The sequence below is a fragment of the Chlamydomonas reinhardtii genome, chromosome 3 (genome assembly GCF_000002595.2).
Source record: "Chlamydomonas reinhardtii strain CC-503 cw92 mt+ chromosome 3, whole genome shotgun sequence".
Classification (NCBI taxonomy): Eukaryota; Viridiplantae; Chlorophyta; class Chlorophyceae; order Chlamydomonadales; family Chlamydomonadaceae; genus Chlamydomonas; species Chlamydomonas reinhardtii.
This window is the reverse complement of record NC_057006.1, coordinates 6,699,201-6,711,890: the sequence shown is the minus strand read 5'-3', so window position 1 is coordinate 6,711,890 and position 12,690 is coordinate 6,699,201. Positions and strand designations below refer to the sequence as shown.

Here is a 12,690-nt window from a genome sequence, read left to right as displayed (position 1 = left end):
TTGTTCAGCACTCATTCAACTCGTTGCAAGTATATGCTGTAGAGTATAGCATTTTACCTGAACCCCTAGTCCGTAGCCCCGATGGCGCTGGGAACTTCTACTTCTGGGCGGATCGCCCTTTCGCGCCAGGTAAGTCCCCAGCGCAAGTATAGAAAGTGCAATATAACAAGTAAAATCGAATGCGCGAGGCCGATGGGGGTCGCCCGGTAGCCTCTGATGGCATCGGGTGGGCCAGCCCGCTCCAGCGCTGGCGCAACTGGGTCGCTGAGTGGAAGCGCGTCGAAAGAAGCAGACTCTGTGCCTGGAGGTTAAGCCCCTGCTTTAGGTGTTTGCTTTCATCAACCCGGATAGCAACCGCCGTGCCAAGCGTGGCCGAGTCAAGCGGCGGTGTCCACGCGTATCCCGACGCCTTGCGATGCCATGTAGGTGCCGGCACCATGCAGCCGGCGAAACCTGGCCGCTTCCCTGCCCCGCAACGCGGAGCGTCTGCGGCACCGGGTGGCGGCGTTTGAGAGCCTCAACACGGACGACCTTATCCCCACGAAGCTGGAGCTGCTGAAGAAGGTTGCTGGTCTGAACCGCGGGGCTCTAGCCTCGAGCAATGACAAGTACGAGGTGAGCATGGCGGAGCAGAGCAACTGCAAGACGCTTAGTGCAAGCTGATGGGGGGGGGAGTCCGGCGGTCGGTTGAAGGTCGCAAGGCAGGAAGTCTTTAGAAAGCAAAGCCGCCGCCGGAGGGTTTCATACCTGCACCGAGTTTTTCCGGCAGCAGGAGTTAGATAGATAATGGAAGCACACCGCCGTCGCTGACTTGCTATGCCCGCGCATGCAGGTCAGCACGTATGTGGATGTGCTTGAGGAGGCGGTGCAGTCCTCTGGTGCGCCAGTGGACATGAACGCCGTGCAGGTGGGTGGTGCTAGGCGGCTTGGAGACTGCACAGCCGCTACGGATGGTGTGCACGATGTGGTTCACCGTTGTCAGTGCACATTTAGCCGTACTGACGCAGACTTGCATCGCTAGGTTTGAGTATTGGTCGCTTGCTCCATTCCAGGGCAAGTGGGAGCTCATCTACAGCAGCGTGGAGCAGTTCCGCTCGTCGCCATTCTTCTGGGCCTTCCAGGAAGGCCTGGTGCAAAGCCGCGATATCGCGTCCCAGATCTTCAAGTTCACCGACTCGCTGCCAGGCGCCACCATCGGTGCCGCCTTCCAGACCATATCCTTCGACACGGGCAAGCTCATCAGCGAGGTGGACATTGAGGTTTTCCCCGCCATCCGGTAGGGCTCTGTATCGTGCGGAGCTGCGGGGAGGAGGTGTGATATGGCATGAAGCCATCAACGAATGGTTGGACGCCTTGGTTGGGACCTCTGTGTAGGCACGCACTTGAGTAAAGGCATGAAGTGATTGAGTCTTGCCTCGAACGGACCTGACCTGCTGTGTCCCTCGCAGTGGCACTGTGGTGACAACCAGTGAGGTGGAGGTTGACCCGCCCCGCAACCTCAACGTCACGGTGCAGACGACCCGCGTGTCCAACAGCAACGTGCTGCCCTTCGTGGACAACGTGTCGGTGCCGGTGCAGGTGAGTGCGCGTCTGGTTAAGCTTAGGCGCGCACTGGAGTTCTTGGAGCTGCGCTAGGTCTTGTGGTGGTAAGGTTTCCAGCTCTGCGGGTTACGATTTACGTACGGTATCCCATCGTTCCATCCTACCCCACGATCCTACCCCCTGCAGGAGATTGTCGAGGGCATTCGTGGCCCCGGCTCCACCCGCGTTGCTGTGGAGATTACGTACGTGGACAGCGACATGCGCATTGCACGCACGCGGCCGGACGGCGAGGTCTTTGTGTACCGTCGCGTGTAAGAGAGTGTGTACTAAAGTCGGGACAATTGGGGCGACCGCTGGACCTGAGTATTGTTTTAGAGAGGAACTGAGTGGCGTACTAAGCGTGAGCGGTGTGCATGTGAGCTTGGTACTGTGTGACCCTGTGTGACCCGAAGGAACTGACGTCAAGTGACAGCACTCGAAGCTGCCAGGGCGCAGCTATGGAAATATGTATGGAAGAAGTGCACGAAGCCTTACGCGGTGCGTGCTGAAGCAATAGCTGCGGGCTAAAGTATTTGGCAGAGGATGTGGTGTGCCCGATTGCCCGCCGGTTGCGCTTTTTGTGCGCCTGGCAGCCCTGGCTAGCCTTACTTCACCGCCCCGGTTATCGCTTGTACTAGGCGTGGACCAAACACTTGCGTTGCCCCGTGTGGCAACGCAACGAGTGGAAGCCTCGGATGCCCCCGGTCCCGCCAGTGACGTTGACAAGGTCAAGGTGTGCACGGCAGGAATTCTGGAAGCCGCTACAGCCGCTATTCGCACATTCTCAATTCACTGCACAAACCGAGGGTCAACGTCAGCACGCTCTCGCACGCCGCACTTGCCTTCTAACCAACGTCTGTCCAAAATCACGCATTCGTACATGCTAACGACTCCAGCACGCTCCCACGGGGATCGGCTTGCATCTCACCGTTGCCTGAGTTGATTGCGCACTGTTGTCGCACAGCATTCGATTCAAGTCACGCAGTCACCCTTGTCTTGCCTCTGTCACCCTTGTCATGCCTCTGTCTCGCTAACCTCACACATCAACCCCCCCGTTTCCGCCTTGCTTCATTTCATGCCACGCATCCTGCACAGCGCACATGACTCTCCACAGCTCACATCCAACCCGTGCTGTCCACAACTGCTCCCACGTATCCACGGGAAAGTGCTTATTCTGCGTCATGACATGCACACCGCGTCCCATTTGCTCCCACCTGCACCTCCAGGGCCCGAAACCCTGAACCCGCGCACCTACCAACCCTGTCTTGTCCTGTCCTGTCCTGCTGGCGCATTTGTCCTGGTCCTGCGCCTGGCTCTAAACTCTTCGCCAACCCTCACACTCCGCAGTGCCAGCCACGCCCTTGGCTTCAGCCGCCGCTGCCGATCCCGGTGCCGCCACCCGCTGGCTCCTCCTCGTCGCCCGATCCCGATGCCGCCACCACAGCCTGCGCTGGCTGCTTCCCAAGCTGCCTCTTGAGATTGCTGCCAGCGTCCATGACCGCCTTCTGCAGCTCCGTGCCAGTCTTGTCTGGCAACTCGCAGTCTAGCGCCTGCAAGTACTGAACTGCTTTGGCCCACTTCAGCCTGCCCGGACCCTGTTCCGCCAGCCATGCCAGCAGTGCAGACTTGGTCTTCTGTGACCAAATGTACTGGCCTGCGGCCCGCGCTGCCACCTGCGTATGTGAAACGAGCTATTATGTTCTTATACTGGGACAATCGAGTGGTCGCCTTCTTGCAATTTGACGAGGCCCATGGCCTTCCAACCCGACGCTCCAGCTCCATGCAGCCCGGTCCGGCGGTCCCACAGCCCCAAAGCCGAGCCCTTCTGGCCCGGCCCAGTTCTCAGAAGCCTCGGCCCCATATGCGTAGTGCGCGACATTGAAGTGCGTGACCTGCATTCGCACTGCGGTGCGCTGATGTTTCCTGCACAGTAACAGATGTCTGGCACCCTTACTCAGGTCCTCTAGGCCATGTACCGTACTGTGCCATGCCAAATTGCCAACCCCACGCCCTATGCTTAGGGTGCGCATGTAGATCTGGCCCACACACCGATCCATGTCCGTCGGTATCTTGCGAACGGTTGGCTTGCGAGGCACAAACTTTGGCGCGACATGCAAGCGTGCAGCTGGCGCCCGTGGCCGTCACAAGCAGCGTCCTACGCACCAAAGATGCTTCAAGTGCGAAACGCGAATGCGTGCGGAGTCAGAAGAGGTGGTTAGGTGCGAAGGCACCGTGCCACGCGCAAGTTCACTCAGTTGCTATTCCGCCGTGCTGATGCCGGGCACATACACGCTCGCTCTATGTGTGTTGCATCCTTCACTCCAGCCACGCAGCACGAACATCCGCACCCGATAACATGGTAACGATGGGTGCCCTTAGACCGCGCCACCGACCTCGATTTACGGTAGTCCCGTTCTGCTGCTTGAACGCGGCGTGCTCAAAAAGTTACGACATCCACAAATGAATACTTGCAGCGCGCTGACAGCGATGATTTGTGAATAAATACCGGTCAATAAGCAGTAGTCGAGTCTCATCCGCACGCCATAAACAGAACGTATCCCCGGAAGGCCGAAACGCATGCCCTGAACATTGCTAACCCGCGCATCGCCGCTCGACCTGCACACACTCCTTAGAGGCGCACACTCAGCCGCTGTGACTCGCTGCATGTCATGCCTTTCACCGGCCGGCCGGCCGGCAGCACCACCGGCTGGTGCCAGGCAATTAGCTCCTCCAGCGTCACCGCACCCCCCTGCGTGAACATGGGCCGCACTTCGGCGCCCGCGTCTCCTGGCGGCTGCTCCAGCACTGTGCTGTTGAGCGGGATGCTGTAGGCCTCCGCCTCCACGGTCACGCTGTAGCCCGCGTGATGCAGCTGCGACAGCAGACCGCACATGCGGCGCACTGTCCAGGGCGGCAACGGCCCGTTGAGCTGCAGCACGTGCGTCACCGCTGTCCCCGCGTCGCCCGTTCCAGCGCCGTGAGGCTGAGGAGCCTGCCCCGCAGCTGCGCCGTCAAGTTTGGCCATGGTCAGCGCCTGGACAGAGGGACGGGGGCAGAAGTGAGTACCGTAACGTAAAGGTTTGACAACACGGTCAGCGTCGACGGTGAACGTGTTGACGTGCCTCACCTTGATGGTAGGCCGCCAGGCCGCGCCGCCCTCGAACGGTGCGGGCGCCAGCAGCATGGGCAGATCCGCCACGTCCTCCTGCGCCGCAGCCGCTGCAGCAGCCGATGCCCCCGGCGCCAGCCCCACCCCTGTGCTGCCCGATTTGCCCAGCCCCGGGTAGCCGGTGTCGTTCAGCAGGAAGTCGTACAGCCCGTGTACGGCACGCGGCCCCCGCATCAGCAGCAGCGACTGCCGGCTGTTGTCTGCCACACCTGTGCCCAGCACCTGGGCCGCTGGCGCATTGTTCTGCAGGCAACGAAGTAGCCAACACAGTCAGTCATACAAGCTTGTGGGCTTGTTGGGGTACATTCGAGGATTGGTGGCATGTTGGCATGCGGAGCTCACCTGCGGGTTCTCGTCGCACAGGTCGCCATCCGCTTGTTCCTCCGCCTTGGCAGCTGACGCTGCCATGTCTCCGCCTGGTGCGGCCGCCGGCTGTTGCTGTTCGTGCAGAGGCATGGTGAAGGGCACGCCACCCGCCGAAAGGCGGTTGCGCAGTAGCCGTGTAGATTGCGAGACGACAGCGCAGACCTCCTTGCAGCCGCGGATGCCTTTGGCGGCGAAGAGGGCCGCGTAGGGGCCTTTGGGAGCCTGAGGGGAAGGCACGCAGCACCAGAGCGCTTTAGACACAGACTTCAAGTTGCAGTCCGATTTCTACATCCCGTCAGCATGGCAAGCTAACGTGTTACGATAACAGTGACAGCACGCACCGGGTTTACGACGTAAAAGAGCTCACAGGTGCCGCTGCGATAGCTGCTGTACAGGCTGTGCAGCGCATTACGCCAGGCGGCCAGGCGCAAGGTCAGCACGCTCGCCCCGCCGCCGCCGCTGCTGGCCAACGCACCGCCACCAAAGTTGGTCGCGGCACCGGCCTGGGCAGCGGCCGCCGATGCGGCTGTGGACGCCGGGGCTACAGCGCTGCGGGCGGCGGCACAGATGCTGGCGGGGTCCAGCACAATCTCAGGGTGGCGCCAGCTGAGTTGGCAGCCTAGGTACTGTGCGGCCTGTTGAGTGCAGCAAGGTCAAGCATGGCATGTCACGTCGGAACTTAAAGTTGTTTGAGCATCGTTTACGCTATCCCTGGGTTCTTACGGCTACCTGACTCAAATGGACGAAACCCAGATCGTACCGGATCGTCATTCAGTGAGTCCAGGTCAAGGTTTACGACGCCCTGCATCGCGCGCCACCCTGCGGTATCCGAAAATGTGCAGCGGTCAACAAACAGATAAGCGACAACAGCGGCGTCTGACGAATCCACACTCAACAACACTCACTTGCGCGTGCTGGTGCCTGCTGCGCACGTTCGTGTACGGTGAAGGGAGCGTGGCTGCTGAAGGTCAGACTGCGCTTTATGCTCCAGTCCACAGGCACCTGGTCAGGCGTCAGGTTCTCCAGACATATTGAAGCGGTGCCCGCGGCCACACCCCCCGCGGTGTCGGGACCAGAGCCGGCACCGCCGTCGCAGCCGGGACCCAGCGGGGCTGTTGCCACCGCCGAGCCAGCTGTCGTGTACGCTGCGCGCATGGCGCCCATCTGTTTATGGAGAGTAGCGCGGGAACGTTTGGGTACATTAGGGCATGCTATCATGCTTTGAAAGCCACCAGACATGCCGTGCGACAGCAAGAATCTTGGGTGGTGACGGTCCGCCTCGATGTGTGTGCCCAGCACAAAGAAATCCAAGGTGCCCAACACCCACACTCACCACGTCCATGCGCCCTACGTCGTCTGGGCCTACTGCAGGCCGCGTTGCCACGTCTGCGAATGTCCGCAGGCCTGCCGTCGCCGCATTCAGACCTCTGCGTGAGCAGGAATGATGGTTTATAAGGTATGCCTGGCTGCGTGCTCACACGCGTCCCATCCACGCCCCGGTTTGGCTATGGCTCAAAGAGTGTAGACGGCCTGAACACTGCACGTACCCTGGGGCGTTCTGGATCGCGGGCGCTTGCACTTGTGGTGCACCTCTCGAGAACAGGGCGCGAAAGTCTGTTTGCCTGTTCAAACGACCGGATTGAAAACATGGCATGACATAAAACCCAGATGGCGACAAGCAGCTACAGGGCGACACAGCATGTATTAAACCGCACGCTTCTATTCCCTCTTGCACTCTCGCATTTGCCTCCACTCACCCGCCAGTCACTGCGGCCACTGCGTTGTTTCCGAGAATACTGGCGCCCATGGCTGAAGGCTCTTGCTGGCTACTGCGCCAGCCCATCAGCTCCGACACCAGCAGTTGCTCACGGGGCGCGTGCTGTTGCAGCACATCTTCCACACGGGGCCTCTTGGCGGCGGGGCCACCCGCTGCATTGCTCGCATCGTAGCCGCCGGCGGGCACAACATGGTGCTGCATTAACCCCGTGAGTGATGGGGGTGGCGCGCCCTGAACAAACGGCAACTGGGGACATGAGGCCAAGCAGCGTACAAGACGACAGTTCCAGCCTGACCGAGGAGGGGCGGGTGTTTCAAGCTGCAACCCACCTTGGTGTCTGCTCGCTGGCTAGTGGCGTTCGGATGCTTGCCCGCAGGACAGGCGGCGGTCAGCGGCGCGCCCGACGTGTTTGTTACGCTGCGGAGAGGCCCTCCTTGTTGCATGTTGACGCAGGTGCGCCCGAGGGCGGCTGCCCTCTTAAGGGTAAAGGCGCGCTACCTTTTGGTGTGCTGGCTCTCACAGTGTTTAGGTTGTATGATAGGGACTGGCCTTAATATTAAGCGCAGGCCTTCGCCAGCTGACTCGATAATCCTCGCTGCAAGCCCTATAAATATTTCAAGGATCACCAGCCATACTGGAGTATACGTATTAGAAGTCCTGCAACGAGAAGGCACGCGAGAAAGCCTGGATCGCAACTTGAAAACCAATGCAGAGTCCGTTGCTAAACCTTGTGCAGTGTCCAAGTCGTCAGGCATCATTCAAGCGCACTCAAATTTTATGTTGGCTTTAGGAAAGCGCGAAGGGGTGTAGAGGGCAGGTCTTGCAAAATGGCGCCGGGGCAGACTGCCTCCGCTGCCGAGCCGCCTGCGCTTACTTGGAAACTCATAGGCGCTGCTGTATGGCATGCAGCCGCGATCGGTTTGGCAAACTCTATATTTGCGCTGCTTGCGATGCCGCCTAGTCTCGGCAGCTTGCTGTATCGGCCGTCGGGCATTCTTATGCACGTGCTGCTGTATGGGCTGCAACTGACATCGCTAGTTGGCCATCGTGCGGTCCTGGCGTCGAACGAGTTCGCGCCGGTGACCTTTCCTAAGCTGGGCATCCATGGGCGCACTTGGATTTCGCTCTTCTTGACACGCGTGGTCGTGCGCGGGCGCACGTGGAGCCACTTCGTGGCGACGTCAATGTTCTTCGGGCTCAACATGCTTGGGGGCGCGGCGTACTGCGTGCTCTACGCGCGGCTGAAGGTGGGCCCCGCCGCGACCAGCGCGTGGAGTCTGTGGTTTGGCATGCTGCTCGGCGTGTGCTACTCGGTCGGCTACCTTGTCAGGTGCGTGTGTCATGATGAGTGTGAGGCCTGGCATGATGGTATGGAGATGAAAACACCAGGGAGATGATAAAAGTGTACGTGTTGCGCTTTGCGCTGGCCAAACGAGCCAGATGCAGTACCTTCTGAGGAGACGCCGCCTTACTGGCAAGCCTCACTCACGGTGTCCGTATTGCGCAGGGGCTGTGACGTACTCAGCTACCCTGTGCTGCAACGGCACCGCTGGTTCCGCCTGAAGGAGCGCATACCGTCAGGTTAGGGCAAGGGGCGACTGGGAGAAGGCAATGCCAGTATTGTGGCTGGCCTCGCAGCACACAGCTGACAGCCACGCGCCAGCTTTCATCCAATCCCAATAGTTTTCTGAGCAAAGCTTCACTTCCACTGCAGCGGTCCTTACGGCAACGCACATCACTGCGGCGGCTCTTGGCCTGGCGCTGCTGTTGCGACAGTCGCTGCTTCTGCACCCGCGGCTGCTGTACGGCTGGGGCGTAGCGGCGGGGCTGTGCTCGCTGTGCTGGGCGCTGGGTGGCGCACTACTGCAGCTGGTGTTCACAGAGAGGCTGCAGCTGGCGCGGCCGGGTGACGCCGACGCCAACGCGCCGCTCCTGGCTGAGCTGGCGAGCAGCAACACCATCATGCAGGTGCGCCCACTCTGCTAGTCTGTGCAAGTGTGGCAGGTGCTCAGCGGGTGTAAGGGGTGCAGTAAAGACTATAGTCAGGATACCTGTCCGCAATGCAGGACCTGGCACTGCTGGATCTGGCGCTTACCACGGAGGGGCAAGGTGGCGACGCTGCCTGGCGGCGCGCGGCGATTTTCGCCGACGAGAGCGGCAGGGCAGCGTGGGGTCCGGTGGCAGCACTGATGCTGGGAGAAGTGCGCGACTTCACCACTGCGCTGGCGGCGGCGCTACCTTCAGCGGCAGGTGAGTGCCTGTGTTGGCGGGTGGCAAGTGTGTCGTGCATCGGCACTCTGTTGGGGACTGGTGGTGCCTGCACAAGAACGTGGCACAGAGTGACGTTAGTGTTGACCCCTTGGTGTGCAGCGGAGGCGGCAGCGCTGTCCAGGCCAGGGGCAGCTGTGGCGGCTGGCGGGGCGGGAGGCGGGGCTGCAGCTGTACGGTGGAACGTGCTGCGCATGTCGCCCAGCACCGGTCTGCGCGTCATCAGCCGAGAGCAGGACCTAGCCGCCTGGAACGTTCGCGCGAAGTACTACAGGTGGGTATTGCGAAGCAATACCGCAACCGTATGTCCGTTTACTGGCCGCATCCTTCGTTGCCCGTTGACTGAAGAAGTATGCCTCGATACGTCGCCACGGCCGCACTCCAGGGTCGGCTGGTGCCTACGTGGGCTGTGCGGTCTGACAGTGGCGGCGCAGCGTGGCGAGGACCGCTTCGGTGTGGTGCTCCTGTGTGAGCCGGCACTGCCTGACATAGCACTCACGCTGCTGTCTGCGGTGTTGGTGCTGCAGCACTACACCAAGTTTGTGGTGGGTTCCCCAGTGCCCGCGGGAGTTCCTGGTTGTAAACCGAGTATAGTAGCTTGAGGGGCCTACGTGGTACACGACGTGTACTGCACCATGCGTCCTGAGGGGCCATACAAGGACACGCCTTATGCTCGTCGCGCGGATAGGCATCTAACGTGGCAATGAGTCTGAGCATGCTACGTTCACCTGACACTGCAGACAGCCACGCGGTCGCGGCACGCCTCAACATTGGAGAGGCTCGCGCGGCAGGTGGGGTTGATGACCACCTCCATCTCGGGCCGCGTCACCAACGTGACGCTGCAGCCGGTGGACGAGGTGGCGTTTGCGCTGGAGGGCATGGCGCGCAACGCAGTGAACCGCCTGGCGCTGGCCTACGGCGACAAGCTCAAGGAGTGCGTGCTGCGGGAGGCGCGCGTCAAGCCCGCGTACGGCACACCAACGGAACTGGCAGCGCTGCTGACGTCTGTCCTTGCTTGATCGCCCTAAGCACTGGCATCCGTGCATGAGCTCCTCCTGGCGACTGCAGCGCGGCACCAGTGGCGGCGACGTCTGCGTGGAAGGCAAGGCCAAGCGGAGGAGGCTGTGGTGCAGCCAAGGGCGGAGTAGGCGCGCGGTTGAGGTTGGCCGGTGTCTGTTTAGGTGGGTTAGCATCCAGCGAGGTACAGCACTTGGGCAACTGGTAACATCAGCAGTGTGACCATGTGACGGCAGCGCGACAGTACGCTGTGCCTGGCTGTGCTGGGCCGCTGGAACGAGCGGGCAACGTAGAGCAATCATACCAGATGCACATAATAAGTTTTTGATGAGATTCCGTCTATGCTACTGGCCAATCACTGCGAAGCGTGCCTGGGAAATGCCTAGGGAGTGCCACAGTGGACAAGAAAGTTGGCTCTCCCTCCCAAGAGAAACGTGGGCGCTCAGCCCAAAAACTGCCCCGTCTTCAAGGAACAATGTAGCGTTGCGCGGGCTTTAGGGCTGCTCGATCCGTCTGTAGACGGTACCCACCGTGGCCCGCGGCGGCGCTCATATGACTCGGTTGCGGCTAGGGTTGCGGTGTAGGCGCTGCGCGGGGATTCCCATCACGCAGTCCGGCCTAGGTCCGAGATGTGTCTCATGTGTGGAGCTGTCGGACCGGCGGTTTGTGCAGTGCTAGCCCTCTTAACCGTTGCGGTTGTCGCCTTTCCTAGGCGTAGCACGTGCTATTTGTTGCTTCATTGTGTGGGAACGCGGCGAGGGCGAGATAGGCTCGGATGCCCTCGCCTCGGATGCCCCGGTCGGCTGGACAGTGGGCGAGGGTGAGCTGTAATCAAACACACGTCTGAATTTTATCTCAAGGGGCACTGACTTCGCCTGATCCATCACACTCATCAGGCACTCTGCCTTACAGCTGCGCGTTGAACTGTGGCCAACGACCATTACTGAGGTTGGCTTGCCGCCCTTGCCCCTTCCCCCGAAGCCACGGGGAGGAGGAGAGCGCGGCGCCGCCCAAGAAGCGGCGCCGGCGCGCAGGTTGAGGCCGGCCGGTGTCTAGTTCGGGTGCTGGCAAGCATAGCATAAGCAAACAGTATATGGTAGGCCGCAGCACGGCAGCAGTAAGGAGTGTTGTGGCTCGAGGATTTCCTGCTGTTTGATTTGTTGCCTGCTGTGCTTGTGCTTGACAGCGGGACGTGGCTGGACACATGATGGCGGGCCGTGCCTGTACGAACCGACCCCGGCTATGTCCGGGAGATGAGGCAGACGCTTGCGTAGCGCGAGAGCCTAGGATGCCCTCGCCTGGGATGCCCTCGCCTCGGATGCCTCATGTTGGCTGGACGCCTGGACCAGGGGTTCCCTGGCCTGGACAGTAACAGTCCGCTGGTGAGGGTGGGCTGCAATGGGTGTGACAGGGACACTGACTTCGCCTGATCCATCACACTTCTGAACTCTGATCTGAAGGGACAATGACTCAGCCTGATCAAACACACTTACACACTCCTGAACTCTGTATCCTTGTCTGTATCCAGACTAAGCAGAATGGTGCCTCTCACACTGTACACTACCTGGTGTGCCCGCATTTGCACGGAGTCTTCAATCTACACCCTCTAGCTAATCAAATGAAATCCTGCATAGTGCGTCCCGCCAGAAACGCCTTACAGCCCTCTGTACCGTTCCACCATACCGGTTCCACATGACCTGCCCCATCGCAGGTAGCGGTATGGTCCTACGCCAGCATCGCCCTACATAAGCAACATATGCAAAGTTGCTGCTCTAGCACTTGACCACGCCCAGCACCATCAATCCGTGGATAAATCCTGTGGGTGTGGTGTACGGGAGGGTGTTGTTTGTAAGGCCTAAAAGACACGCTGGAGCCCCAAGCGGGACCCCGCGGGGAGACTCGGCGGACTCTGGGAGGGGACACGCTTGGGGACACGCAGGGACTATTAGCAGCACGGGGTTGACCATCAGTGAAAGGCCTACCTGGAAGCCAGAAGAGCAGTGTAAGAAGCAAGTTTATCCTGTATAAGAGGTTAAGAAGCGAGGGTCGGCAAATCGGCAACGGCACCAACCCGCATGCGCCGCGCATTCGCGCCCACGTCGCCTGTGTGCGCTATCTTTGAATCATGGTATCAATGTTATCATCAGCACTATTTCACTCGCGCATCCAACTGCCCTCCGCGCACCAGAAGGTCCTGTTACACTGTTTCGTGTGCAGGAAAACACCAAGAGGTGGCAGAAGGAAGGTGATGATGATAAGCAAAATCTTTTCCATTTTCGGAGAGAAGATTTGAGGTACCGCACCGCACGTAGTTGAAGAAAACCAGATGCTTGTATAAGGCCTACAGTTGACTGAAATCAATGTATGTGGTCAGTGGTTGGTGTCTATGCTATGTGAGCATAATAGCTGGTGATGAATGCATGTTGCCGTGTCACTTGCGGCCCTGTCTTCGATGCGCGCCCGTGGTGCTTCTCAGTGTCGGGCCCCAGCGGCCCCTGGCGGCCCTGCCCTT

The 12,690-nt window shown here is 60.2% G+C and overlaps 4 protein-coding genes across 4 annotated transcripts; 2 read left to right on the top strand and 2 right to left on the bottom strand.

Annotated features, from left to right (window-relative positions):
- Positions 1–48: 48 nt before the first annotated feature.
- Positions 49–2,350, top strand: CHLRE_03g197650v5 (uncharacterized protein). Its single transcript, XM_043061274.1, has 6 exons — positions 49–129; positions 427–615; positions 833–907; positions 1,053–1,276; positions 1,449–1,578; positions 1,729–2,350. The coding sequence occupies exons 1-6, from the start codon at positions 82–84 to the stop codon at positions 1,855–1,857; spliced, it is 795 nt and encodes a 264-aa protein (XP_042926403.1). The 5' UTR covers positions 49–81; the 3' UTR covers positions 1,858–2,350.
- A 3-nt stretch (positions 2,351–2,353) lies between these two features.
- CHLRE_03g197600v5 (uncharacterized protein) lies at positions 2,354–7,531 on the bottom strand. The gene is made up of 10 exons (XM_043061273.1): positions 7,223–7,531; positions 6,874–7,124; positions 6,664–6,738; positions 6,450–6,543; positions 6,022–6,280; positions 5,877–5,935; positions 5,458–5,751; positions 5,093–5,338; positions 4,709–4,993; positions 2,354–4,615 (listed from the first exon to the last, which is right to left on the bottom strand). Exons 1-10 carry the CDS (start codon positions 7,334–7,336, stop codon positions 4,211–4,213), a joined length of 2,082 nt encoding a protein of 693 aa, XP_042926402.1. The 5' UTR covers positions 7,337–7,531; the 3' UTR covers positions 2,354–4,210.
- Positions 7,532–7,625: 94 nt separating this feature from the next.
- On the top strand, positions 7,626–11,024 carry CHLRE_03g197550v5 (uncharacterized protein). The gene is made up of 7 exons (XM_001693245.2): positions 7,626–8,223; positions 8,401–8,474; positions 8,608–8,861; positions 8,960–9,143; positions 9,264–9,435; positions 9,547–9,706; positions 9,902–11,024. Exons 1-7 carry the CDS (start codon positions 7,721–7,723, stop codon positions 10,178–10,180), a joined length of 1,626 nt encoding a protein of 541 aa, XP_001693297.1. The 5' UTR covers positions 7,626–7,720; the 3' UTR covers positions 10,181–11,024.
- A 396-nt stretch (positions 11,025–11,420) lies between these two features.
- CHLRE_03g197513v5 (uncharacterized protein) lies at positions 11,421–12,582 on the bottom strand. Its single transcript, XM_043061272.1, has 3 exons — positions 12,364–12,582; positions 12,161–12,198; positions 11,421–11,994 (listed from the first exon to the last, which is right to left on the bottom strand). Exons 1-3 carry the CDS (start codon positions 12,450–12,452, stop codon positions 11,951–11,953), a joined length of 171 nt encoding a protein of 56 aa, XP_042926401.1. The 5' UTR covers positions 12,453–12,582; the 3' UTR covers positions 11,421–11,950.
- Between the last annotated feature and the right edge of the window lie 108 nt (positions 12,583–12,690).